General features: G+C 46.5%; 1 protein-coding gene across 8 annotated transcripts in view; it reads left to right on the forward strand.

Moving 5' to 3' along the window:
• PPP2R5C (protein phosphatase 2 regulatory subunit B'gamma) overlaps window positions 1–25,817 on the forward strand; it is a 127,297-nt gene that overhangs the window by 62,037 nt on the left and 39,443 nt on the right. For all 8 annotated transcript variants that reach the window (XM_042944307.1, XM_042944303.1, XM_042944309.1 and 5 more), the window contains one exon: window positions 17,538–17,737. In XM_042944307.1, coding sequence (XP_042800241.1) covers window positions 17,538–17,737 — 200 coding nt within the window. The remainder of the gene's footprint in view (window positions 1–17,537; window positions 17,738–25,817) is intronic.

Genomic DNA, 25,817 nt, shown 5'->3' on the forward strand with positions numbered 1-25,817 from the left:
GCTTCTCGGCACGGAAGGTTCTTGGATCCTGGTTGGAAGGCTCTTCTTCCCAGGTCCCGGCACAGCCAAGCAGACCTTACCCAGCACATTTTGCCCCTTGGACGGAAGTACGTGCACGTGATTCGAAGCATCGTCTCCATTTCCCATGCAACGTGGGATCAAAGCTGTAGAACAGGAGCGGCTAGATGTCTTCAACCCATAGCAAACACTCGAGTGTTTCCTGTTTGAACTGGCAATAGAAACATCAGATATTCGGGCGGCACGTCCTTCTCCAAGGGACAAATGAGCCTTGTGGTCGACTCTTGGGACGACGCACTCCGTGTATTTAGAGTGTGTGCGGTTCGGGGAGCGTGGTGCGATCGGGCCCTTTCAGAAAGCAGCAGGCGGTGCACCTGGGCCGCTTGCCTCGCCTTAAAAAGGAGAACGGGGTCACCCGACTGGGTCAGGCAGAGGAGCGTGCGACTCTTGATTCCGGGGTCGTGAACTCAAGCCCATGTCGGGTGTAGAGATTACTAAAAAAGCAATAAAAGAAGTAAGCATTAAAAAAAACCAAAGGAGAGCGAGGGTGTGGCGCGCCGCGGGTCGGTCGCCTCGCTTCGCAGTTGGCTTTGTGTGGCTGCTGAGCCGCCGCTGGAGCGTTTCCTGGAGAAACGGGAGAAGCTGGCTCTCGGCCCCCGGCCGTGTGCTTTGTCCCGGGACCCATCTAGACCCGCGCTGGCCCAGCCGCGGCATCGCTTGTGCCCGGGGCGTGGGGGAGGGGTGTCCTGTGGAGCCGTGCGTCACCGCTAATTACCCCTGCCACCTCGCTACCTCGGGGCCCGCGTCGGAGGAGGCGCGGGCGTGGGCGGGCCGTGGCGCTCCGCGCCGGCCAGAGCACCCTCCGGCGTCACGGACCTGGGAGCGGGCCCACAGCCGGTCACGCCTGGCGGGCACAGGTGGACAGACCTGGCACGGGCCTGCCTTCCCTCCTTAGCAGCCTTCCAGCTTCTCTGTCTCACTGTCTCCAGGCTCCGAGTTGAAGATCCTTCTCTTCACAGTCTGTGGATTACTTGAGACGGTAACACGACAGGCGTCAGCGGTGTAGAGGTTTCCGTCTAGTTGACGCCTCCGACTGCTCTCTGAGAGCCCCCCCACGCTGGGGAGCCCGTCCAGCCCGGGCCGAGGGTCGCCCTGCACAGAAGCGTGCAAGTCCCAGGTTAACAACGTCTGGAGTTTGGTCCTGTCAGTGACCTTCGCTCGTGCGGCCCATTCGTGGGGCACCTGTTACCGGGGGGGACGGCGGAGGCGGGGGTGGCTGTGCCCTCTCAGCCCCCGCGTTCCTCCCCAGGCAGCCGCCCGATTGCGGTGACGAGGCCGCGTCTGTGCCAGAGCCCATCAGAAAGCCCCCAGGGAAGTCCCCTCCGGTCCCCAGGAGGGCGTCAGCCGCTCCCCCCGCCACCGGGGTGCCACTGGCCCTTGGGGACAGGAAGAGCTGCCACCCACCTTTGTTGGCCGGTAGCCCTAATACTGCCGGCCTTTTGGCAGACGTCGGCTGATGGCCCGGCGAGGTGAGGACCGGAACCCAGAACAGGGAAGGATGAGCGCTAATTAGCACGTGCTGCTCCTAGAGGGGAGGAGTCATGGGCATGCGCAGAGATGAGGACGGCAGCTCCTGGCGATGGGACTTGAGGGGTCCGGCACCTCTTTCTATGCATCACCCCCTGGGGGTGGACATGCGCGCGCACACATGCACGCACACGCACGTGTCCCCAATTTCATGGTTTCCCGTATGTGAGTCCCAGGGCTTGCTCTCGGCACGTCCCGGCACACAGCCCTCCAGGCTTCTTTGTTATGTCCTCCGTTGCCCTTTCCTGCAGCAGCTCTGGGCCAGACATCATGTGCGCAGAGCCCAGAATTCATCAGGAGGGGGTGCTCGTGGTCAGAAAGAACCATTCTTATCTATTTGAGACACAGAGAAAGGAAGGAGAGAACATAAAATCAAAGCTGAAAACGAATCTGTACCTATTTTCAGTATGTCCTTCTCACGGCTCTACCCTGTTCTGTCTGCCAGTGAACACATTAGAAGTTCTAGAATCTTCCTTTGGCAGTCTGTGTGTCAAATGTAATAAAAGCAGTGACTCTTGCTGAAACGATGCCTGCCCGTGTGCTTTCGATAAACGCGCTACTGTGTTGCTGGAGCTCTTGGTCACTGGATGCGGTGATATTATTCAGTATTTCGTCAGGAGTGCTAGTCTGCATGGAAGACGAAAGGACATAACCAGAGGTGCTGAACATTTACTAATCTGTACTAATGGTAACTGCCGAACTTCATTCCCCAACAGAGGACTTCAGAACTAAATTCTTAAGCAGGGAATATGGCCTTGTGTCAATAAAACGCAGCTTTGGATTGATCTCCATATCCCTAGGAGTTTGACTTGGCTTCATCTTGGCCAAAAAAAAGAAAGAAAAAAAAAAAAAAAACAGGCTTCCAATTCAGCTCGTGTCTCTTAAATTCCTTGTATGTATTACCAGGAGGTGGGGACACATTCCTGAATACACATGTGTGTCCGCAGGTGGCTTTAGAAGCTTCGGGAACACAAGGCTTGGAATGAAGTCATGACTTTGCCTTGTTCTTACCATGGTAAAGTCTACACGAGAAGTCACTTTGTCTCCCATGTGACTTCCTTCACTGAAAAATGGACTTGCCTTAATTAGGAACGTTCCTGAGGAAACAGGTCTCTCCTGGCCTCTGTCTTATCTCAGCCGGGCCTGCTGCTTTGGGCCGTCCTTACCTCACCGCCTTCCCCACTGCTCCGTGGAGGCTGCCAGCTCTGGGAGGCTAAGAGCATGAATGGACCACACCCTGGCTCCAGCCACTGCTTTCGAAAGGAGAGCTCTGCCTCGTTGAGTTATGCTCTGATTTCGTGAAAAGGGGTGGTGGATTGGGGGTCGCTGGTGGAACCCCTTCTCTGTGTGCAAAGGGGGAGAGAGGATTTCAGATGTCTGAGGAGGAGCTCGTCGGGTTAATGGGGGAGACCTGGCGATGGGCTTTAACCAGACCTGCGGTCCTGAGTGGACTTTCACCCCAGACTTGACCCCAAGGTCAGCACATCTCCTTCGGGAGGGAGGGGCATAAACCTGGTGAATGTGTGTAACAAAGCTGAATAAACTGCAGAACTGGGTTTTGAAAGGGAACATTCATGACTGGTTTTGAGCTACAGATGGTCTCTTAGCAAAACTTGTTTAAAGCAAAAGTATGACTGTAGAAGCTGCTGGCCAGTCTTGTGTCCCCAGATTCACCCGAATTGGTTTCACAGGCGGTGTTTTCATCTTGTCTGAGTCCCAGAATCCTGCCCAGAGAGACTGGGAAAAGGGTGGTCTCGGCATACTCAAAACAGGAAGGAACGCTCAGTGCCTCTCGGTCGATTTTCGTGGAAGGACCACCCAGCACAAGACAGGGGCGGGCGGGCAGGCAGCACCCAGCGTTGTCGAACAAATGGACACTCTTAGCGTAGAGACGTGGTTCTTCAAAGCCCTGTCTGCTTCCGGTTACCGGTGGTGACTTCCACTCCTTTATGGGAGGTGGTGTGGACGGGGGTGGCGTGCACATTGGCTGTATTTGACCGAAGTAACACCCATTGAGAAGCCTGGCCACGGGCTCGGTGCGTAGGGTGAAACTAAGCCGCCACGGCTCATCCACACTAAGACACCGCTGATTATAGGTCAAGCGTGTTGTAAGGATTCCCAAGAAGGAAAGGAAAAACCATCAAGTGAAAGCCACAGCTTGATTTGGGGACGTCGGTACGGAAAACGTATACACTAGAATAGATAGACCGTGATGCTGGCACTTTGACATCGGGAAAGATTTATTATAACTTTGAAAATAATCAAGGTAGGAGTGCATTGAGAGGATTAACTCAGTTTTGAAATGGGGCAGGTGCTAAGGGACAGGGTTCAGAGGCCCCCTCCGCGGCAGTGAACGTGTCATCCAGCTGCATCTGTCTGTCACCCTTGCGAGCTGTGAGAGTGGGGACTTCCAGAGTAGGAGATGCCCCGTTAGCGGAAACGGCCCTGAGGAGCCAGAGCGCGGCGTCAGGATCGCGTCACAAGAGACGCGCAGGTTCTAGACTGGACTCAGCCCTTGTCTTGTGACGTGGGTCTTCCCGCTTCTGGCATTTTCGTTTCAGTCCCTCTGTCACTCGTGAAGAGACTGTTCTCATTCCCAGATCGGACTCTGTCGCTCACCTGCGACAACCCTCTGTGATTGAAATCTGTCTGCTTACGGTCATTTCAAGGGTTTCCACCAAAGTACCTCTGAGAATCCAAAGTGCTGAAATGCCTGTTCTTGGCAGTTTCTCCGAAGACCTTGGTTTTGTCTTAAAAATTTATGTAGACTTTGCATTCTACTCGGATACATGTGGCATTATTTTACCACGAATATGCCTTAAATTAAGGCACCTCTCAGTTAAATGACCTGAGTGTGTTTCCCTCAATTGCTGTGTCCGTTCACTGAACATTTGAGGTCCCCCGTGTGCTTGTCCAGTTTTACATACTGAGGAGAACGTGCTGAACAAGACAGAGGCCTTCCTCTGTGAAACTTGTGATTAAGGATCCAGTGTGATTACTTTAGGGTTTATAAAACGTAAGCGGTCTGCTCACTTAAGATTCTTCTGGGGAGGGCGCCTGGGTGGCTCAGTTGGTTGAACGTCCGACCTCGGCTCGGGTCATGTCCCACGGTTCGCAGGTTCCAGCCTCACTTCAGGCTCTGTGCTGACAGCTCGGAGCCCGGAGCCTGCTTCGGATTCTGTGTCTCCCTCTCTCTCTGCCCCTCCCCTGTTCATGCGCTGTCTCTCTCTCTCTCTCTCTCTCTCTCTCTCAAAAGTAAATATAAACATTAAAAAAAAATTTTTTTAAGATTATTTTCAGGGAAAATGGATTTTCCAGGCAAGTGCACCCTGTTTAATTTGTCCTGTCCTTCAAGGCCCTCTGATCAGAGAAGTGGGCACACAGAGAGCCACTCCTCCCCACTGAGAGTGGCCTCAGTCCCTCCACAGTAGCCTCAGGTCCAGAGGCACCTCTCATGTGTTTTCCTCATTTTTCTTTTAGATCGCATATCAGGTCTTAACTTATATTTGTGTCATTAAAACCTAGTTCAGTGCCTGGCATGTATGATGTAATGATACAGGCCCCATAGTCAAGGTTGGGGCCTACTCTGAGACCTTAGTTTCTATGTCCTGATTGCCTCATATCAAATGTTTCAGATCTGATAAACAAGTCTTGCTACCATTTTTCTGTTACACATTTGGGATCATAATTGCTGATCATTGGGAGAAGGAAAGGAAGAAACGATATAAATAGAAAAAAATAGAGAGGTCACTTAGAACTTCATTTTGATTGGGAAGTTTTTTCAATTAAAAAGAAATCTATTCAGAGCTTAAGTTCTTCAACATAAATACTGGGTACGTTAGAGAATGTGTTGGGATTGTGTGTGTGTGTGTGTGTGTGTGTGTGTGTGTGTGTGTGTGTTCGTGTTCCAGTCCCAGGAAGATCAACATTAATTTAGAGGTTGTCAGCGTTGGTGCATCTAAAGCCGTCGTAGAAGAGACTGCGATGTGTCTGTACCCCAGGAGTACTCGTGTGGGGCAGCTCTGTGGGGCCCACCCTGGTGACAGTGGCTGCCTTTGGGAGGAAGGATGGAGGCAGAGGATGGTTATGAAGGAAGGAGACTCATCTCCCTGTGTTCTTGGGTGTTTTTGAGGGTTGTTTCTGCTGTATGCGTTTAGTCTGTAGCCTTTTTAGTTGGAAATACAATTCCTATACAGAAGCACATAAAACAAGGAGCGCCTGGGTGGCTCAGTCAGTTAAGTGTCCGACTTCAACTCAGGCCATGATCTCACGGTCTGTGAGTTCGAGCCCCGCATCGGGCTCTGTGCTGATGGCTCGGAGCCTAGAGCCTGCTTCAGATTCTGTGTCTCCCTCTCTCTCTGCCCCTCCCCCGCTTGTGCTCTGTCTCTCAAAAGTAAATAAAAATGTAAAAAAAAAATTTTTTTTTTTTTTTTAAAGAAGCACATAAAACCAAGTGCGATGAAGAAGTATAAAAGCAAATAACCACCACCCAGACCAGGCGCCCACAGCCTCCTGTAGGTCCTGAATGGGTTGAGGGATGCCTGTTTCTATACCCTATAAACATGAAATCATACTGAATAAGTCCTTTTTATCTCAGCTCATTCACCCAACAGCGTTTTGTAAGATGTATTCAGATCGTATAGGGCTCATTCGTCTCTGTGGTTTCAGAATATTGTAGAATATCCGCTGCCGGTGAGCATTCAGGTTGTTTCCAGTTTGGGCTAGTGGTGCTGATGGGAGCATTCTCTTACCCTGTTGTGCTGCACCTGCATGAGGTTCGTAGGGTAAGTGGCCAACAATGCAGGTCCCAGCTCCCGGGGCAAGAGTCCACTGGCTATATGTATTCAAATAGTTCCCTACTCTGTGGCCTGCCTTTTTTTATTCTTGGTGGAAAATTTTTGAATTTTATATGTTCAGTTTATCAATCTTTTAGTGATCGTTATTTTTTATGTCTTAAGTTTTCTTGGACCCAAGTAAGTAAAATCAGAAATGAAAGAGAAGTAACAACCAACACCACAGAAATACAAAAGATTATAAGATAGAGACTACTACAAAAAAATTGTATGCCGATAAATTAGACAACCTAGAAGAAACGAGTAAATTACTAAAAACATGCAGTCTTCCAGAGCTGAATATAGAATAAATAGAAAATCTGAATATATTAGTAATTATTAGTAATGAAAGTGATAAACAAACAAACAAAAATTACCCGCCCCCAAAAATACTACCAAAAAATAAAAGTCCAGGACCAGACGAATTCATGGATGGATTCTTCCAAATATTTAAAAAGCTAATGGCTTTTTCCCCAAATTATTCCAAAAAATAGAGTAAGAAAGCTTCTCATACATTCTACTAGGCCAACATTATCCTGGTACCAAAACTAGACAAAGACACCAGTAAAGAAGAAAACTACAGGCCAATATCCCTGATGAACATAGATGCAAAAGTCTTTGGCAAAGTGTTAGTAAACCACGTACAACACCGCCTTAAAAGGATCATTACTGTGATCAAGTGGGATTTATTCCAGGGATACAGGCATGGTTCAACATTTGCAAGTCAATGTGATACACCACATCAACAAAACAAAGGATAAAAATCCTATGATTATCTCGGGGCACCTGGGTGGCTCAGTCAGTTGAGCATCCGACCTGGGCTCAAGTCATGATCTCACAGCTTGTGAGTTTGAGCCCCGCATCAGGGTCTGTGCTGACAGCTCGGAGCCTGGAGCCCGCTTCAGATTCTGTGTCTCCCTTTCTCTCTGCCCCTAACCCACTCACATTCTGTCTCTCTCTAAAATAAACATAAAAAAAAAAGTTAAAAGAAAAATTCTATGATTATCTCAATAGATGCAGAAAAAGCCTTTGACAAAATTCAACATCTATTCATGATAAAAACTCTCAACAAAGTGGGTTTAGAGGCAACATACCTCAACATAATAAAAAAAAAACCCACAAAAATAAACCCCATTGTAACATCATACTCGATGAAAAACTGAGAGCTTTTCCTCCAAAAGACAGGATGTCCACCCTTGCCACTTTTATTCAACATAGCACTGAAAGTCTTAGCCATAGCAATCAGACGAGAAAAAGAAACAAGAGGCTTAACGCTGGAAGGAGCGTGTTAACTGTCACAGTTTGCAGATGACATGTTACTATACCTAGAAAACCTTAAAGACCCCACCAAAAAAACTATTACAAGTGATCACTGAATTCAGTGAAGTCCCAGCATTCAAAACTAATACCCAGATGTTGGTTACATTTCTATACACTAATAGTGACACAACAGGAAGAGAAATTAAGAAAAATTCCATTCAAAAATACACCAAAAAGAGGGGTGCCTGGGTGGCTTAGTCAGTTGAGCATCTGACTCTTGTTTTCAGCTTGGGTCATGATCCTGGGGTCATGGGATCGAGCCCTGTATCAGGCTCCATGCTGGGTGTGGAGCCTGCCTGAGATTCATTCATTCATTCATTCTCTCTCTCTCCCACCCTCCTTTCCCTCCCCCTTTGCCCTCTGCCTCTCTGCTCTCTCCCTCTCCTGCTTCTGCACACTCCTGCTCTTAAAAAAAAAAGAAAAGAAAAGAAAAGAAAGAAACCACCAAAAAGAATAAAATACCTAGAATAAATTTAAACTTAACCAAGGAAGTGAAAGACCTATACTCTGAAAACTGTAAAACACTGATGAAAGAAATTGAAGATGACCAAATGGAAAGATATACCATGCTTATGGATTGGAAAAATTAATATTGTTAAAATATTTATACTACCCAAAGCAATCTACGGATTCGGTGCAATCCCTAAGTACCAATAGCATTTTTCACAGAACTAGAATAAATAATACTAAAATTTGTATGGAACCACAAAAGACCCTGAATAGCCAAAGCAATCTTGAGAAAGAATAACAAAGCTGGAGGTATCACAATTCCAGATTTCAAGTTACACTACAAAACTATAGTAATCAAAACAGTATGGTACTGGCACAAAAATAGACACATAGATCAATGGAACACAATAGAGATCCCAGAAATACACCCATGCTTTTCTGGTCAATCTATGATGAGGCAGGAATATATAATGGGGAAAAGACAATCTCTTCAATAAATGGTGTGGGTAAAACTGGACAGCTACGTGCAAAAACACAAAACTCAAATGGATTAAAGGCCTAAATGTGAGACCTGACATCATAAAACTGCTAGAAGAGAACACAGATAGTAATTTCTTTATTGGTCACAGCAACATTTTTCTAGATATGTCTCCTAAGGAAAAGGAAACAAAAGTAAAAAATTAACTGTTGGGACCGCACCAAAATAAAAAGCTTTCACACAGCAAAGGAAACAGTCAGCAAAACAAAAAGGCAACCTACTGAATGGACGAAGATATTTGCAAATTATATATCCTGTAAGGGGTTAATATACAAAGTATATAAAGAGAGTATATAAAGTTGAGTATATACAACTCAACATCAAATAATCATCATCATCATCATCATCATCATCATCAATTACAAAATGGGCAGAGGTCCTGAATAGACATTTTTCCAAAGACGTACAGATGGCCAACAGGCACATGAAAAGATGCTCAGCATCGCTCATCAGGGAAATGCAAATCCAAAGCACAATGAGATACCACCTCACACCTGTCACAATGGCTAGAGTCAAAAAGAAATAACAAGCGTTGGCAAGGATGTGGAGAGAAAGGAACTCTTGTGTACTGCTGGTGGGAATATAAATTGGCATAGCCACTGTGGAAATCAGTACAGAGCTCCCTAAAAAAAAAAGTATGATCTGTTATCCCACTAGTAACTATTTACCCAAAGAAAATGAAAACGCTAATTCAAAACGATATGTGCACCTCTGCATGGATTGCAACATTATTTACAATGACCAAGATTTGGAAGCAACCCAAGTATGCACTGATAGATGAATGGATAAGGAAGGTGTGTGTATATATATACCTGTACATGTATATACATGCACACGTACAGACCGTGGAATACTACTCAACCGTAAAAAGGGATGAGATCTTGCCCTCTGCAACAACATGGATAGAGCTAGAGAGTATAACGCTAAGTGAAATAAGTCAGACAGAAAAAGACAAATACCATATGTTTTCCCTTATATTTGGATTCTCGAAAACCAAATGAACAAACAGCTGGACGAACTTATGGTTGCTAGAGGGGAAGATGTGGGGGGTATGGACAAAACGGGTGGAGGGGAGGTGGACGTACAGGCTCCCAGTTGTGGAATGAATATTCCACGGGAATCAAAGATACGGCCCAGGGAATATCGTCAGTGGTATATGCTGTGTTGGCTGGTGACCGACGGTGGCTACGCTCGTGGTGAGCACAGCGTCAGGTATAGAGTTGTTGAACCACTGGATCGTGCGCCTGAAGCTAACGTCACATTGTGTGTCAACCAAACTCAAATTTAAAAAAAAAAAGTCCTTTTCCACTTCTTTCTTGACCTAAGATATTCTTCTGTATTATTTTCTAAAAGCATTAGGGTTTTGTGTTTCAAATTTAATTCATAACCCACTAGGAGCTTTTATATATATACAATATATATATATATAATATATATATTGTATATATATATATATATATAACGTGACCCAGTTTCTTCTTCCCTTCTTCCTTCCTTCCTTCCTCCCTCCCCTATTTCCTCTCCCTGGGTACCTAGTTGTCCCAGTGCCATGTATTTAAATTTTAAAGACTGACTTTTCTTCACTATTCTGCAGTACGGTTCTGTCATAAATCAAGAATCCGTATATGCCCACGCCTGTCCATGGGCTCTGTTCTCTGTGGCTTGGCCGTTTTCATTAATGAAGCTTCACAGTAAGTCTGCATTTCCAGAACAGTGAGTTACCCCACCCTGTTAAAGACCTTCTCCAAGAGGGTCTTGGTTTGTGTTGACCCCTTACGTTTCCTATGCATTTTAGGGTCCGCTTGCCCAGTTCCACGAGTCCCTGATGGGATGTGGATTGGGGCAGCGCCGAATCTCTAAGTCAGCTTCTTCATCTGGGGAATGTTATCTACAGACTCCTGGTGGCTCCCTCAGGCCCAGCGGGATCTGGTGGGAGCTTCCCTCCAGGCTGGGAGAGGTGAAGGGAGCTGCTCTCGCCACATCCTGGCAGGTGGCTCAGGCAAGAAAAAGAACACCATCGGTCTTTGCGGAGAAAGGATGGCATACACAGAAAACCAAAGGGATTTACAGATAACTTTATTAGAATTAATGGAGTTAATTAGAAGAGTTAAGCAAAGTAGCTAGATACAGAAGTAATCCCCCAAAACATTTTTTGTGTGTCACAGCAGCAGTTAGAAAAATTAAATCTTTTTAAAGATACCATTTACAGGGGCATCAGAACCTAACAGATACCAAAGAGTAAATCTAAAAAATGTGCAGCACATTGTAAGAGAAAATTATAAAACTTTATTGAAAGACATTTAGGGAAAACTTGAGTGAGCGGAGAAATATTCCATGTCCGTGGATTGGAAGTCTCATTATCGCACAGGCTTCCATTTTTCCCAAATTGATTAAGGGAATTTAAAGGGTCATTAATAGGGCACCTGGAGGGCTCAGTCGGTTGAACATCCGACTTCAGCTCAGGTCGTGACCTCGCGGTTCGTGAGTTCAAGCCCCGCGTCCGGCTGTGCCGACAGCTCAGAGCTTGGAGCCTGCTTCAGATTCTGTGTCTCCCTCTCTCTCTGCCCCTTCCCTATCTGTTCTCGCTCTCTCTCTCTTTTTCCATCTCTCTCTCTCTCAAAAATATTTACAAAAACATAAAGGGCCATGAATAATCAGCATGGAACAGAACAAGGTGAAAGAACTTAGTTTAACAGATACCGAGCCTTATTTTAAGGCTGTAGGAGCTAGGACTCGGGTGTTGGTGCTGGGAGAGGCGTCAGTGCAGCAGAACGTTCCGGGCCTGCAGACGGGATCGAGGACAGAGGGGCCGCAGGCAGCAGTGGGAAGGATGGGTCATTTCAGAAATGGCACATAAACTTCCTTTTTCAAAAACAAAAGAGTAATGCTGAACTTTTGTTTTCTAGTGGGGGGACCCTGCCATCTGCCTCACTTTGTCATATAAGAAATAGAGCTCAGTGGAATTTAGCCCACGTTAATGAAGAAGCACACATTTACTCCATAGTGTTAGTGACTGAATCCAACTTTATCCCCGCTCACCTTGTACTAAAAATAGATACATCGGAAGGACGAGATGACATCGTAGCTCAAGGTTTAGCTGTCTGCTTTTAGCGAGATTGCTTGTTTGTTCCCATTGTGAATGAGCTATCTCTTGTCTGTGGGCTCACAACTTCGTATTTTCTTAGACCCTCTTGGGACCTGTGCACCGTGCCTTTGAGAAGGCGCCGTGGGAGCTCACGGAGGTGCTGTGGTTACACTGTGGTCTCTCTCCTTGGAAATCAAGCCGCTTCAGCTGCTTAGCACACATTCCGTGAGTGACCACAAAGTAGTTGACCGCCCGTGAGCATGAACCTTTGCGGGGAGGGAATCTCTCGAGGTGGCATTCTCCAGGCTCATAGTTTTAGCAGTCTCTTTATTTTCTCTTTATTTCGTTCGAGTCATGGTTATTTGGAAAAAGCCATTTCCTATGTACCAGAGGGCCTGGTTCTCCTGTCTTTTTGCACCTGTCGTGCTGCAAGTTGGTTCTTTATTGTATCTTGAAGTGTTTTCTTTTCACCGCCAACACTTGTCACGTAGAAGTGGGCTTGGCTGTGTAATCATTTTTCTGTCCGCCAACAGCTCGCATGATGCCTCCTCGCATATAGCTACAACTCAGTGATGCAGCCTCACCATATCCCACGATTCGTGGTTCAAGCATGTCATGTCCCCACTCTGCCCCTTCTGAGGGGTGCACACTGAGGCACACAGAGGCTTGCAGCACCTGTGAAGTTGGCTGTGATACAATTAGTGGCTTAGGAGTGACTTTTTAAAGCCTGCCGTGGCTCCTTGCTGCCCGGCGGTGGTCTGCAGACCTGACCACACGTGCCGGCGGCCAAGCGGCCTGAGGCACACGCCCCCACCGTGTGTCCGTTTGCAGGTTACGTGTTGGCTCGGCTTACATGTTATTCTCTGCAGAAGAAGGAAGTGTGAATGCCTACAAGTTCTGTGGATACCACCTTGGGCACTCCTGGGGCTCGGCCCCACTTTGAAGGTCAGGATCGGGGCAACGAGCCCATTCCCTATGGCTCCTCTGGTGTCGTGGATACAGGAACGCTGCCCTCCCTCCTGGTGGGGACCGAGAGCGTTAATGGGGTGCCCTCACCCTACTCTGATGGTATAACCTTCCTCGAGCATCCCTGTCAGTTATAAATTACAGGCTTCCTTTCAGTAAGTCTGTTTTTAAAAGAACGACACAGTCATACCTCGGCCTTGTTTGCACTGTTTCCCACGCCACGGATTAGTGTCTTCCCAGCTCCTAGTGTGTCCCTACATTTTGCTTCTAGGTATCATTCAGGATTTACCTTGAAATAATTGGGAAGGGTCCCAAGTTTACAATAATAGACTCATGAGGACCCTGGCGGGGGGGGGGGGGGAGCGGGGGGGCTGCTGAAAGGTTTATACAGACCCAGGGTACCTTGTGTGTGGTTTTATCTGTGTAGAAGAATGTAATAGCTCCTAACTTAAGAAATAATAAACCAAAAACCATAAAATACCTAGGAATAAATATAAGCAAAGAGGTGAAAAATCTATACACTGAGAACTATAGAAAGTTTATGAAAGAAATTGAAAAAGACACAAAAAAATGGAAAAAGATTCCATGCTCCTGGATAGGAAGAACAGACATTGTTAAAATGTCGATACTACCCAAAGCACTCTACATATTCAATGCAATCCCTATCAAAATAACACGAGCATTCTTCACAGAGCTAGAACAAATAATCCTAAAATTTGTATGGAACCGGAAAAGACCCCGAATAGCCAAAGCAATCTTGAAAAAGAAAACCAAAGCAGGAGGCATGACAATCCCAGACTTCAAGCTATACTACAAAGCTGTCATCATCAAGACAGTATGGTACTGGCACAAGAACAGACACTCAGATCAATGGAACAGAATAGAGAACCAGAAATGGACCCACAGATGTATGGCCAACTAAACTTTGACAGAGCAGGAATATCCAATGGAATAAAGACAGTCTCCTCAGCAAGTGGTGCTGGGAAAACTGGACAGCGACATGCAGAAAAATGAACCTGGACCACTTTCTTACACCAGACACAAAAATAAACTCGAAATGGATGAAAGACCTAAACGTAAGACAGGAAGCCATCAAAATCAACACTTCATCGACACATTCTGAAACACTTCTGTGGGTGTTATTAGTCTGTATGCAATTTAAAATTAAAGTGAGCCACTGTCCCTCATGGGCAAAATTCAAAGTCCTTTTTTTTTTTTTTATTCTGCTTCATGGAGGTAACGTAAGGTTTGGGTCAAGTCCAGCGTCATGGTTTATTACTTAAGAGTTGGGCGGCCTTGAATACTGAATACAGAAGTGTAAGGTACCCACAGTGCCAGGCCTGGTTAGTTTGGTAACATTCGGTTCACATTACAGGGATGATCAGAAGAGTAGAGTCAAGTACAGGTTCAAGTCTGTCACACCTCTTTTCCTTCTTTCAAGATTAGCAATGCTAATTTAGAAGTTTGGTTTGGGGGGATTTTTTTTTTTTTTTACTTTTTAAACCATGAAATTGTAAAAGCCAAATGAGATTTTAGGAAATAGAGTTCACAAGATTAAATTTTTTTTAATATTTATTTATTTTTGAGATTGAGACAGAGCATGAGTGGGGGAGGGACAGAGAGAGGGAGACCCAGAATCCGAAGCAGGCTCCAGGCTCCGAGCTCTCAGCACAGAGCCTGACGCGGGGCTCGAACTCAAGAACGGTGAGCTCATGACCTGAGCCTAAGTCAGACGCTCAACTGACTGAGCCACCCGGACGCCCCAAGAGTTCATGAGATGATCATCATGACAGACTCTTTTATAAACTATAAATGAAAATAGTACAGTAACAACTTAACTGTCTGGAACCCTGGAAGAATTGACATAAATGCCAGAAGGCTGAGATTTTACTGTCTTTTAGAAGAATTTTAGATAGAAAACTTTAAATCTGTTTTACTCTGCTCTTCCTCCTTAATCAGAATAAATTTGTTTTAGTGGTTTTGGTGATAACCTTGTCTTTATTCTGAATGTCAGTTCTTATTACTGTGTTAAAGGAGCGAATGATGCTTTCAGATGCTTTTGAGGTATGTGAGACCTAATGACACCACCCTGGAGGACCCCGGGCGTGCCCTTGCTTTGGGGTATATTATGCTGCCCTATCTGGATCTGCCACTTAATGGCGTGGTGGCCTGAGGCTGTTGAAGCTCTCGGTGTCTGGGTCCTCATGTGTCTCTTGGGGTAAACACAGCCTTCTTCGTTTTCTCCAGCGTCAAGAGCATGAGAATCCCAGATAGGTTCCAAATATACAAGCCGTGACTGCAGAATGAACTCATTGAGGTGATCCTAGCAGACCGGAGGATGAACCAAGCTGTAGAATTAATTGAGTGAGGATTGAAGTCAAGCAAGGAGGTAATTCAGAAAAGGAAACCTTTTCATTGGGAGAGGTTGGGCCCAAACACCGTAGCGGTCGTCACTCGTTGAAAATGATTCAACAGACAGACACCTACTACTCAGAATGTTTATGAATCAAATTCTGGTTCTGCAAGCCTCGTTACTGGGCGTTAGGGGTGCACGGAGAACTAGAAAACGTAGTCACCTGACCCGTGCGTTCGGGGAGCAGGTGGGGGGAAAGCATGAGATACTAGGCAGGATAGCTGAGATGCGGGAAGCAATAGCCAGTGCGCAGCGCCCGGCTCAGAGCACGGCCCGCGGCTGACCAGGTAGTGGCAGAGCCCTGAGCAGGAAGCGGGCAGCTGGTGGCAGGAACGAGGAGGAGCCGGGAGGACACTTGGGGCGAAGAGGGTGAGGGCGTGAGCACTGAGGCAGGAAAGCCCGAGGGCCCGGAGGTGCGCCCTGGGCGCAGGTGGGTGTGGGGTCTCAGCTCTGGGCCCAGGACCCCTTCACACTCCTAAACGTTATGTAGGACCCCCGACGAGCTTTTGTGTATGTGGCTTTAGCTACTGATATTGACCATGTTCCAAATGAAAGCAGAAAAGATAAAGTGTATATTTATTAATTCATATAAAAATAACAAAACCGTGTGCTCGCTTTGGCAGCACGTATCCTAAAATTAAAAATAATAAACCTCGGGGCGCCAGAGTGGCTCAGTCGGTGAAGCGTCTAAGTTTGGCTCAGGTCACGATCTCGAGATCCTGGAGTTCGACCCGGCGTCGGGCTCTGTGCTGACAGCCCAGAGCCTGGAGCCTGCTTCCGATTTTGTGTCTCCCTCTCTGTCTGCCCCTCCTCTGCTCGTGCTCTGTGTCTCTCTATCTCTCAAAAATAAGTAAACATTAAAAAAATAATAATACAATAAGCCTAGTGCATGTTAACAGAAATAACGTCTTTATGAGCAAAGCCATATTTTATGAAAGAAAAACAAATTAAGTGAGAGAGTGGCATTGTTTTCTCTCTGTGCACATCTCCCTCCTGCCTGGCTTACTAGGAGATCGCCGGATTCTCCTGTCTGCTTCTGCATTCAGTGTGTCGCCGTGTGTCTTAGTTGAAATGTATGAAGACACATGTTTGGGGAAGCTGGGGACGAGTTCCTTAATATCCTTTGCACGTAGTTCCAGAATTTTCTTTGATATTACACCAAGACCTAAACAGGCAGTTTCTTGAAGGAATCTGTGATGGGGAATCTGAAACCATATAATGAGCCGAGCATACATTTTATTCCATTAAAATCCAGTGGAAGGACTTGCACTTTGAGTGCCCTGGAAGGACCTTGTAATGCCATTTATCGATCACTTTGAAGGTACTGGTTCACTGAGTTTTGCAAACCTTCTGAGACGCTTTGCAAATGTCGGACACATTTCAGTATGTATATCGAGAAACCTCACTCATTAGCGTCACCCCCAAAGCTCCTCTTCACCCCAGGGAAGCCGTCAAGCTCACGCTGGCAGATAGCCTTCCAGACGTTCCAGAATCCTGGAAAATCGTCCAGAGCTCTGCCTCTTCCCAGCCCTAAGGTGGCCCTCCAGACGGGTCTCTTCCCCCTGTTGTGTCACTGTACAGATAACCTGAAAAAACACGTGTCCGTACGGAGAAAGCTTGTAGGATGGTCCCTGCCCAGGCAGGCACCCACTGTGTAAAGGCGAGTGCTACGACTTAGGACTTTGCACTGTTTCTGTGCTGCCGTCACCACGAAGATCACCAGGCGTGTCTGGTGCGAGTTGACCGGAGCCCAGAGTAAGGGACGAAAGGTGTTTTGTGGAGCGGTGACTCCGTGTGTTTGCAGCCGCTCGTTCTGACAAGCCTCAAACTGATGGCACTGGCCCCGTGTTTGCAGGAAGCCAGGGGACACCCGTGTGCCCTCCCCCCGTCACCCTCTTCACCTCGCCCTGCCTGCGTCCGCGGGTGTCGCTGGCGTGGGCGTCCGTGCCCCTCGCCCCAGACTGGGGCCTGCGGTCCGGCTCTCGTTCCGTGGCGCAGCACGGTGCCAGCGTGTGGTGACAGCCAGCAGTCAGGCGGTCGTTGCCGAATGAGGGAACGCATCCAGAGGGCGTATTCTGAACAGTAACCTCGACGTGGTTTCGGAGAGTAAACGGTATAGAAACGTTCTCATAAGCGCATGAGCTGAGCCGTTGACGGGCTGTCGTTTTTCTGTTTGGGGAATGTCTGACCTCTCTTCACCCCCACCCCGTCCCTTCCCTCGAGTCTCTATTAATTCAAAATAAAAATAGTAGAAGGCTTAGAAGCTTTTCACAGTGATTGTGGGTTAAGCATCTTTGCGATCAATATACTTTGCTTTCTGCTTTTCAGATGTTCCTCCTGCTGATCAAGAGAAGCTTTTTATCCAGAAGTTGCGTCAGTGTTGTGTCCTCTTTGACTTTGTTTCCGATCCACTGAGTGACCTAAAGTGGAAGGAAGTAAAACGAGCTGCTTTAAGTGAAATGGTAGAATATATCACCCATAACCGGAATGTGATCACAGAGCCTATTTACCCGGAAGTAGTCCATATGGTAAGTGGTTACAGTCTGACCAGCGCGTCCCGACCCTGAGTGACACACAGGGCTCTGGTGTCCTTAGCACAAGCCGAGACGTTTGAGCCTAACACACTCCCCACAAAGAAGTCCTCTTGTTGCGAAATTTGTACTTGAAGAATGGAAGTCTTCGTAATGTGTCCTGTGTTGTAACGATAACAGTTGAGGGAACTGGGTACCTTCCAGGGCCAGTCGAAGTGTCCTGTGTGTTAACTCCCACGAGTACCCTATGGGCCACATACATTAGAGCCCTCATTTGAGCGTACTATCTTACCCTCTTTGATGTAATAGTGCTCACTATAATTTAGAAGTAAACATGTTGTCCATACTTGTGCAGGAAAACTTTAATGATGGGGCAGAGTTAAAACTGTGATGGGACCGGGGCGCCTGGGTGGCTCAGTCGTTTGAGCGTCCAGCTTCGGCTCAGATCATGATCTCACGGTTCGTGGGTTTGAGCCCCATGTTGGGCTCTGTGCTGACCGCTTGGAGCCTGGAGCCTGCTTCGGATTCTGTGTCCCTCTCTCGCTCTGCCCCTCCCCGACTCGTGCTCTGTCTCTCTCTCTCTCTGTCAAGAATAAATAAACATTAAAAAAAAAAATAGTGATGGGACCGAGCTGGTGTCGGGACAGTCTGCCCTGAGTGGCCGAGATGGCCTCTGTGGTCCTGCAGTTAGTTCATTGTTGGCTTCATTCAGGCCCAAATCTCCGTTCTCTGGTCACCTGCTTCACAGCCTGTTTCTAGGCCCTTTGCAGGATCCCGTTTCAAACTTGTGTTGCTTGACACTGAACTTGTTTTCTGTTGAGTGTTTTTTTGAATTGTTGGTGTCTCATCCACCTCTGAAATTAGTACTCCCTGGTTCTAAGGGAGTCCTTGTTGCTTAATATAAAATGTTATATCCTGATTTTCACTGAACTCCTCCTTAAGTTACTGATTTTTTCCCCCAAAGCTACATGTTTCAGAAGTGACTAATCTTATGACCTAAACTATGTTTATTTCTCACTTTAGTGTGTTTACTTTGGAAAAGATATTTGAAAGCAATGTTCATTTTTGTGCTTTTCATAACCTGTTGTGTCAGAAGTCGCTATCAACTTATTTTAACTTGTTGTTGTTAACTCTTTTAAAGTTGAGAATTTACCAATGTGTGGTCAGCCCGAGGCTGTGAGTTTCCTTCCCCATCACTCATGATGAGTGCCCTGACCTTTTCCTGTTCAGACTAAAGAAAATGGGAGTGTCGTTTTTTCTCTCCTTACTTTCAAGCCTCATTTACTTTGGAAGGCCTCCCAAAATGCCAAAATCTCAAAGAAACAACCTAACATTTTCCCTAACACCTTCGTAATTTTGTCATTCACTTTATAATCCTCCTGGAACTTTGTTTTTTTATAGTGCAGGAGAGGGATATAACTTTATTTTCTTATAAAATGATAGAAAAATCATTTGCCTGTACATCATGTGTTGAATATTCCCTTTTCTCCATTGATTTTAAATGCTTCTTTATTGCTTATCAAATTTATTTTATCTTTAAATTAAATTCGGGGTGCCTGGGTGGCTCGGTCAGTTAAGCACCTGACCTTGGCTCAGGTCATGATCTCGCGGTTCATGACTTCGAGCCCCGCATCAGGCTCTCTGTTGTCAGTGCAGAGCCTGCTTCGGGTCCTCTGTCTCCCTCTGTCTCTGCCCCTCCCCTGCTTGTACGCACGCACATGCTCTCTCTCGCTCACTCACTCAATAATGAATAAACATTTTTAAATTATTTTTAAAAATAATAAATTAAATCCATTTGTTAATACATATTAAATTTATAAGCACATCAATTTGTTACATATTAAATCACATGGTTGGAAGGTTTTTCCTTTTTTTTTTTTTAATGTTTGTTTATTTTGAGAGAGAGTAGGAGCATGGGAGGGACAGAGAGAGAAGGAGAGAGATCCCAAGCAGGCTCCACACTGTCAGCACAGAGCCCGACCCGGGGCTCATTCTCAAGAACCATTCTCAAGAACCTGAGCTGAGATCAAGAGTCAGACACAAATTACTGAGCCCCCCCCCCCGGCCAGGCACCCCAGGTTTTTCCATTTTTAAGGAGGGAGGAGGAAGAATGCAGAACATGAGGCTTAGGTCAGCCTGGTTTGGGTCAGATGCCTGGCCCTGAACCGGGTCCCCTCCGCTGTTCAAATGAGGCTCCCTTGTGTTTACAGTGCACGTTACCTGGACGCCTGGGGGGCCCCGTTGGCTAAGCTCAGGTTATGATCCCATGGTTCATGGTGGGATCGAGTCCCTCGTTGGGCTCCACGCTGTTAGTGCAGAGCCTGCTTGGGATTCTCTCTCCCTTTCCTTCTGCCCCTTCCCTATTCCTGCTTGCGCTCGCTCTCTCTTTCACCCTCTCTTTCTCAAAATAAATAAGGAAACGTTAAAAAATAAAAAGAAGTGCACATTACCACAACTGCTCAGGACGCTTAAAGCCCCGGAACTTTTGTTTAGATTAAATTATCGTTACTTCTCTCCCTGTTGATAATTGTGTCCTGACTGGGTTCTCTTCCCGCTCTCTTCACTTTGTCCCCCACCCCAAAAGTCGGGTCGGTCTTTGGAGTGTTGGACAGTCGACCCCCTAAAGTACTTACAGATACTTACTGAGCATCCATTATGGGCCAGGAACTTTTTTAGGTGAGGAAATAGACCGGTGAACAGTATTTCTGCCTTCTCAAAGCCTCCCTCTTCGTGGGACAGGCAGAAGGAAGAAAGCATGTAGCGAGGATGGTGGTTGATGGTGGTTTCTTGCCCTCTCAGAAGTGGAGACCGAGTGCCAAACTCACGCGGTCAACAGAAGGCCTCCACCCCCAGCAGTGCCTAGACCCAGCAGAGCAGGTGGAAGAAATGTGGGTCCCCTCCCGGTTCCCCCGGATGCCACGTGCTTTGCTGACCCCTGAAGCAGCACTTAGCCAGCCCCCTTGAGTATTGCCTGGTGTGTGTGTGTGCTCACAGTACTTTTAAAGATGTGAATTTCCACTTACTTTGAAGAATCCAAAGCTCTGTAGATGCTATACTCCTTATGCTACTGCTTTTTTTTTAATGCTCATTTATTTATTTTGAGAGAGCACACTTGAGCAGGGGAGGGGCAGAGGGAGAAGGAGAGGGAGAGAGAGAATCTCAAGCAGACTGCATGTTCAGCGTGGAGCCCAGCGTAGGGCTTAATGCCACGACCCTGAACCCCTGACCTGAGCTGATACGAAGAGTCGGGTGCTCAACCAACTGAGCCACGCAGGCGGCCCCTTATGCTACTTCTTTTAAATGCGGTGCCTGTTAGGGACGCCCAGGGGGCTCAGTCGGTTGGGCGTCCAACTTCAGCTCAGGTCATGATCTCACAGTGTGAGTTCAAGCCCCACATTGGGCTCCTCGACAGTGTGGAGCCTGCTTTAGATTCTCTCCCCCTCTCTCTCTCTGTCTGCCCCTCCCCCACTCACATGCACGCACTCTTTCTCTCTCTCAAAATAGATGAATAAACTTTAAAAATATGTATTTGCCCGTTAGATTGGACTGCTATATAGTTTCTGAACAAATGCATTGAGAAGTCATTCATATACGTGCAGTTCACTCATTTAAAATATACAATCCTGGGGCACCAGGGTGGCTCAGTCAGTTAAGCACCCAACTTTAGCTCAGGTCACGATCTCACTGCTCCCGAGTTTGAGCCCCGCGTCGGACTTTGTGCTTGACAGCTCGGAGCCTGGATGGAGCCTGCTTCAGATTCTGTCCCTGTCACTCTGCCCCTCCCCTGCTCTCTCTCTCAAATATAAAAGAAAATATAAAAATAAATAAATACATACTTAATAAATATACAATCCATGGTTTTTAATATATTCACAGTACTGTGCAGCCTTCGTCACATCTAATTGTTTATAACATTTTCATCCCTCTAAAAATAAACCCCAAGCCCATTAACAGTCACTGCCAGTCCTCCCTGACCTATCACCCCCAACCTCCGGCAGCCCTTTATTGCCTTTCTGTCTCTCGAGAGTTGCCTACCCTGGACATTTCCTGCCAACGGGGATTATATGATGCGTGGCCTTCCTTCACTGGCATAATGGCTTCGAGGTTCATCCGTGTGGTAGCCTGCATCACTTACTATTTGTGTTGCCAAATAATATTTCATGCTATGGACACGTACTACATTTTTATTTATCCATTCATCCGTGGATGGGCATTTGGGTTGTTTCTGCTACTTGGCGGTTACGAGCGACGCTGCCGTGAACACTCCCGTACGAGCTGCGGTGTGCGTGTGTGTGCTCATTTCCCTGGAGTATTCACCTGGGAGCGGAGCTGCTGGGTCCCGTGTTAACTGGGTGTTTAACATTTGGAAGACCCGCCAGACTGTCTTCCAAAGCGTCTGCCCCCGGATGCACCCCCACCAGCAGGGCACGAGGGCTCCGGCCCCCCCCCGTGTTGCCCACACTTGCTACTGTCTGTCTGCTGGATGCTAGCCATCGGGGTGGGGGTGTGGTGGGATCTCGCTGTGGCTTCGATTTGCATTTCCCCAGTGAGCATCTTTTCATGTGTGCTGTCTGCTTTTATACATCATGGACTTCAGTCCTAGCGTGAAACAGAGTGTTACGGGTCATCCAGCCCGTTTGTTTTCAGATTGAAAAAACTCCTGAGAATGAGGGTGAAAGGGAACCGGGCCCACAGGGGGGCTCCTGGCATCTAGAGTCTCAGACCTAAAGCTCATTATCTCTTCATTTCAGTCTTATTTTAAATCTAACCAACCATCTGTTTGTTCTTTCGATTCAATTCTCTCGTTAATCTGTTTTTCAGGCATTGGCATTTTGTTCTTATAGTCACTACACTGATAGAAAAACCACCGTTTTCACAGACACCCATTTTTACTTTAAGTGACTCAGAGACAAACTGGTGATTCGAATGAACATTAGCAAGCATTTCTCAAAAAATAAACAGAATGAGAATGTCGCTTAAAGGAAAATAAGTGAGAGTGTTTGTTGTCAATGCAAAGTTTGAGCTTTGGGGCAAAAGTTTGAATTTTGAAAAATTTGTCTCCACTCAGTGCGAGCATCAGCCACCCGGGGCCCCGGGCTCTCCTGCTTAGATCAGCAACGCTGTGAACAGATGGGATTTTTAGTACATGTGGCGAAACGAGTCCCCACTGGAAGATCTACATGACCCGCTGAACCAGTATTTTCCCCATGACCGATAAATGATGTTCCGTAATTGTTGGTGGGCCAGAGAGCCATTCAACGTGCAAGAGGCGCCCTTGGGTTTTAATGTAGAGACCACCTCACCGCTAAGAGAAACTACCATTTGTCAATTGGGTGTAGCTTCAAAGAAGTCCACGGTCCTCTGAAAAGGACCCATTAATTATTCCTCCCTTTTCCAGCTGCACCACGTAAGAGACATTTACTTCCTGTATTTCAACCAAACCAACATTCAGAGCATAGAAGCAGACATGAGAACCCAGCCGTTTTCTATTAAGCCGGACAGTAAAGAGAGTAGCAAAAATGTAAAAAAATGCCACTCTTCTCGCTGCATTTGTGTTTGTTTTGCAAAATACAGTTTGACCCCCGAACAACACAGGTTTGAACTGGGAAGGTCCAGTTATACCCAGATTTTTTTTTTTAATATAAATACAGTACAGTACCATAAGTGTATTTTCTCTTCCTTATGATTTTTTTTAGCATTTTCTTTTCTCTAGCTCACTGTATTGTAAGAATATATATGCTACGTATAAAACACGAAATGTGTGTTAATTGATGTTTATGTCATCAGTAGGGCTTCCAGTCAACAGTAAGCAATGAGTAGTTAAGTTCTGGGGGGAGTCGGAAGTTATACGCAGATTTTTGACTGCGCGGCTGATTGATCCCTCTAGCCCCTGCATTGTTCAAGGGTCACCTGTATTTTCTGTAACATGAGATTTAATGAAATAACTAACATTGTTATGGAAAATTATTTAAATATTCAAATAGCATTTGTATTGACACGGTGGGCTTATTTTTTTTCCTTTTTTTAAGTTTATTTATTTTGAGAGAAACAGAGACAGCTTGAGTGAGGGAGGGGCAAAGAGGGAGGGAGATAGAGAATCGCACGCAGGTTCCATACTGTCAGCATGGAGCCCGATGAAGGGTTTGAACCCACGAACCATGAGATCATGACCTGAGCCGAAACCAAGAGGCAGACGCTTAACCAACTGAGCCATCCACACACCCCTGGGCTTAGTATTTTTTAATGGATTCATGTTTTTTTTTAATTTTTCTGGTTTAATTTCTAACGCAGTTGACATCAGAAATGACTCATAAGCCAAAGCTCTTTGGGGTCCTCGGTAACGTTTAGGAATTTAAGGGGGTCTGAAAACCAGAGGGTGAGAACCACTCTTCCAGAAGCACACTGCTCCAAGGCAGCAGCAGCAGCACCACCTGGGTGCTTGTTAGAGATGTCGCTTCTGGGCCACCTGAGTGGCTCTGACTTTGGCTCAGGTCATGATCTCATGGTTCATGAGTTTGAAGCCCACGTGGGGCTCTGTGCTGTCAGCACAGAGACCACTTCAAATCCTCTTTCTCTCTCTCCCTCTCTCTCTCTCTCCCCCCCCCGCCCCTCCCCCACTTGTTCTCTGTCTCTCTCAAATTTTTTTAAAAAATTTTTGACGTTCATTTTTTGAGAGACAGAGCTTGAGTGGGGGAGGGACAGAGAGAGAGGGAGACATAGAATCCAAAGCAGGCTCCAGGCTCTGAGCTGTCAGCACAGAGCCCGACGTGGGGCTCGAAATCAGACTGCAAGATCGTGACCTGAGCCGAAGTCGGACGCTTAACTGATGGAGCCACCCAGGCGCCCAAGATCCTTTTTTTTTTAATTAATTAATTTATTTATTTAGAGAAAGAGAGAGACAGATCACAAGAGGGGGGTGGGCAGAGAGAGGAGACCCAGAATCTGAAGCAGGCTCCAGGCTCTGAGCCATCAGCACAGAGCCCAATGCAGGGCTTGAACTCACAAGCCATGAAATCGTGACCTGAGCCGAAGTCAGTGCTTAACTGACGGAGCCACCCAGGCATCCCAAAATAAATAAACTTAAAACAACAGTGAGAAACTTTGTATACGTGGTGTGATGGTGATGCTCTTCTTACCAGGACATTGGCTAGGTTTCCAGGGAAAATGAGCCCATCACGTCATTGTCCTCTCTACTGCTTGTAAATGACCAGATGGTGCTTTACAAGTCATTTCTTTGATGCTTAGGGTTCAAGTCAGCATTTTCCATTAAGGGCAAAGCAATTCTTCTTGGGTCCCTATGAGGGGTTTACTGCCCACAGACCCAGGGTGATTGTCCTGTACTCACATGAGAGTTGACGTTCTTCTCTATTTTCACATCTGATACTTACAGTGTGTTCTGGAAAGTACTACGTGTTGTGAAGGTGAAGATGCTTTGGAAATGGGAGAGGAATGCACGTTTTGGTTAAAGAAGATAGTATATTAAGCAGGAAAGCTTCAAATAGTCTACAGATTTCTTTGAAGTGAGGATTTAAATCATGCATTCCCCTTTCAGCTTCGTTGTTTTTGTTTAGCCGGTCACAGGAGCATGGGTTAGGGAAGCAAACATCAGCAGGGAACTTTAAACATATTAAAATGTGTGGTGCTTTCTGAAATCCAGAGAGGGACTTTTGTACTTTCAGTGTCAGTAATATCAAGATCTGCTTTGAGATTCGTTCTTACTATTTTTGGAGAATCCTCCTTGGCTTAATGTTTTCAAACCATCAAAGAAATGCACGTTTGTTTTCCGATCGAAATACGTACCAGTTAATATTTCCTCTTACTCCACACCTCCCCAGTTCTACCCATACCCTTACCCATTTCTAGCCAACCGGTGTATATTTATTTCTTCAGAAGGCTTCTGAGAACTCTGGGGGATGACAAATGTGTTTATTATCCTGATTGCATGATGGTTTCCCAGATGTATGCATATGATAAACATGTCAGATTATAGGGGCACCTGGGTGGTTCACTCAGTTAAGTGTCCAACTTCACCTCAGGTCTTGATCTCACGGTTCGTGGGTTCAAGCCCCGCATCAGG

The sequence above is a fragment of the Panthera leo genome, chromosome B3 (genome assembly GCF_018350215.1).
Source record: "Panthera leo isolate Ple1 chromosome B3, P.leo_Ple1_pat1.1, whole genome shotgun sequence".
Classification (NCBI taxonomy): domain Eukaryota; kingdom Metazoa; phylum Chordata; class Mammalia; order Carnivora; family Felidae; genus Panthera; species Panthera leo.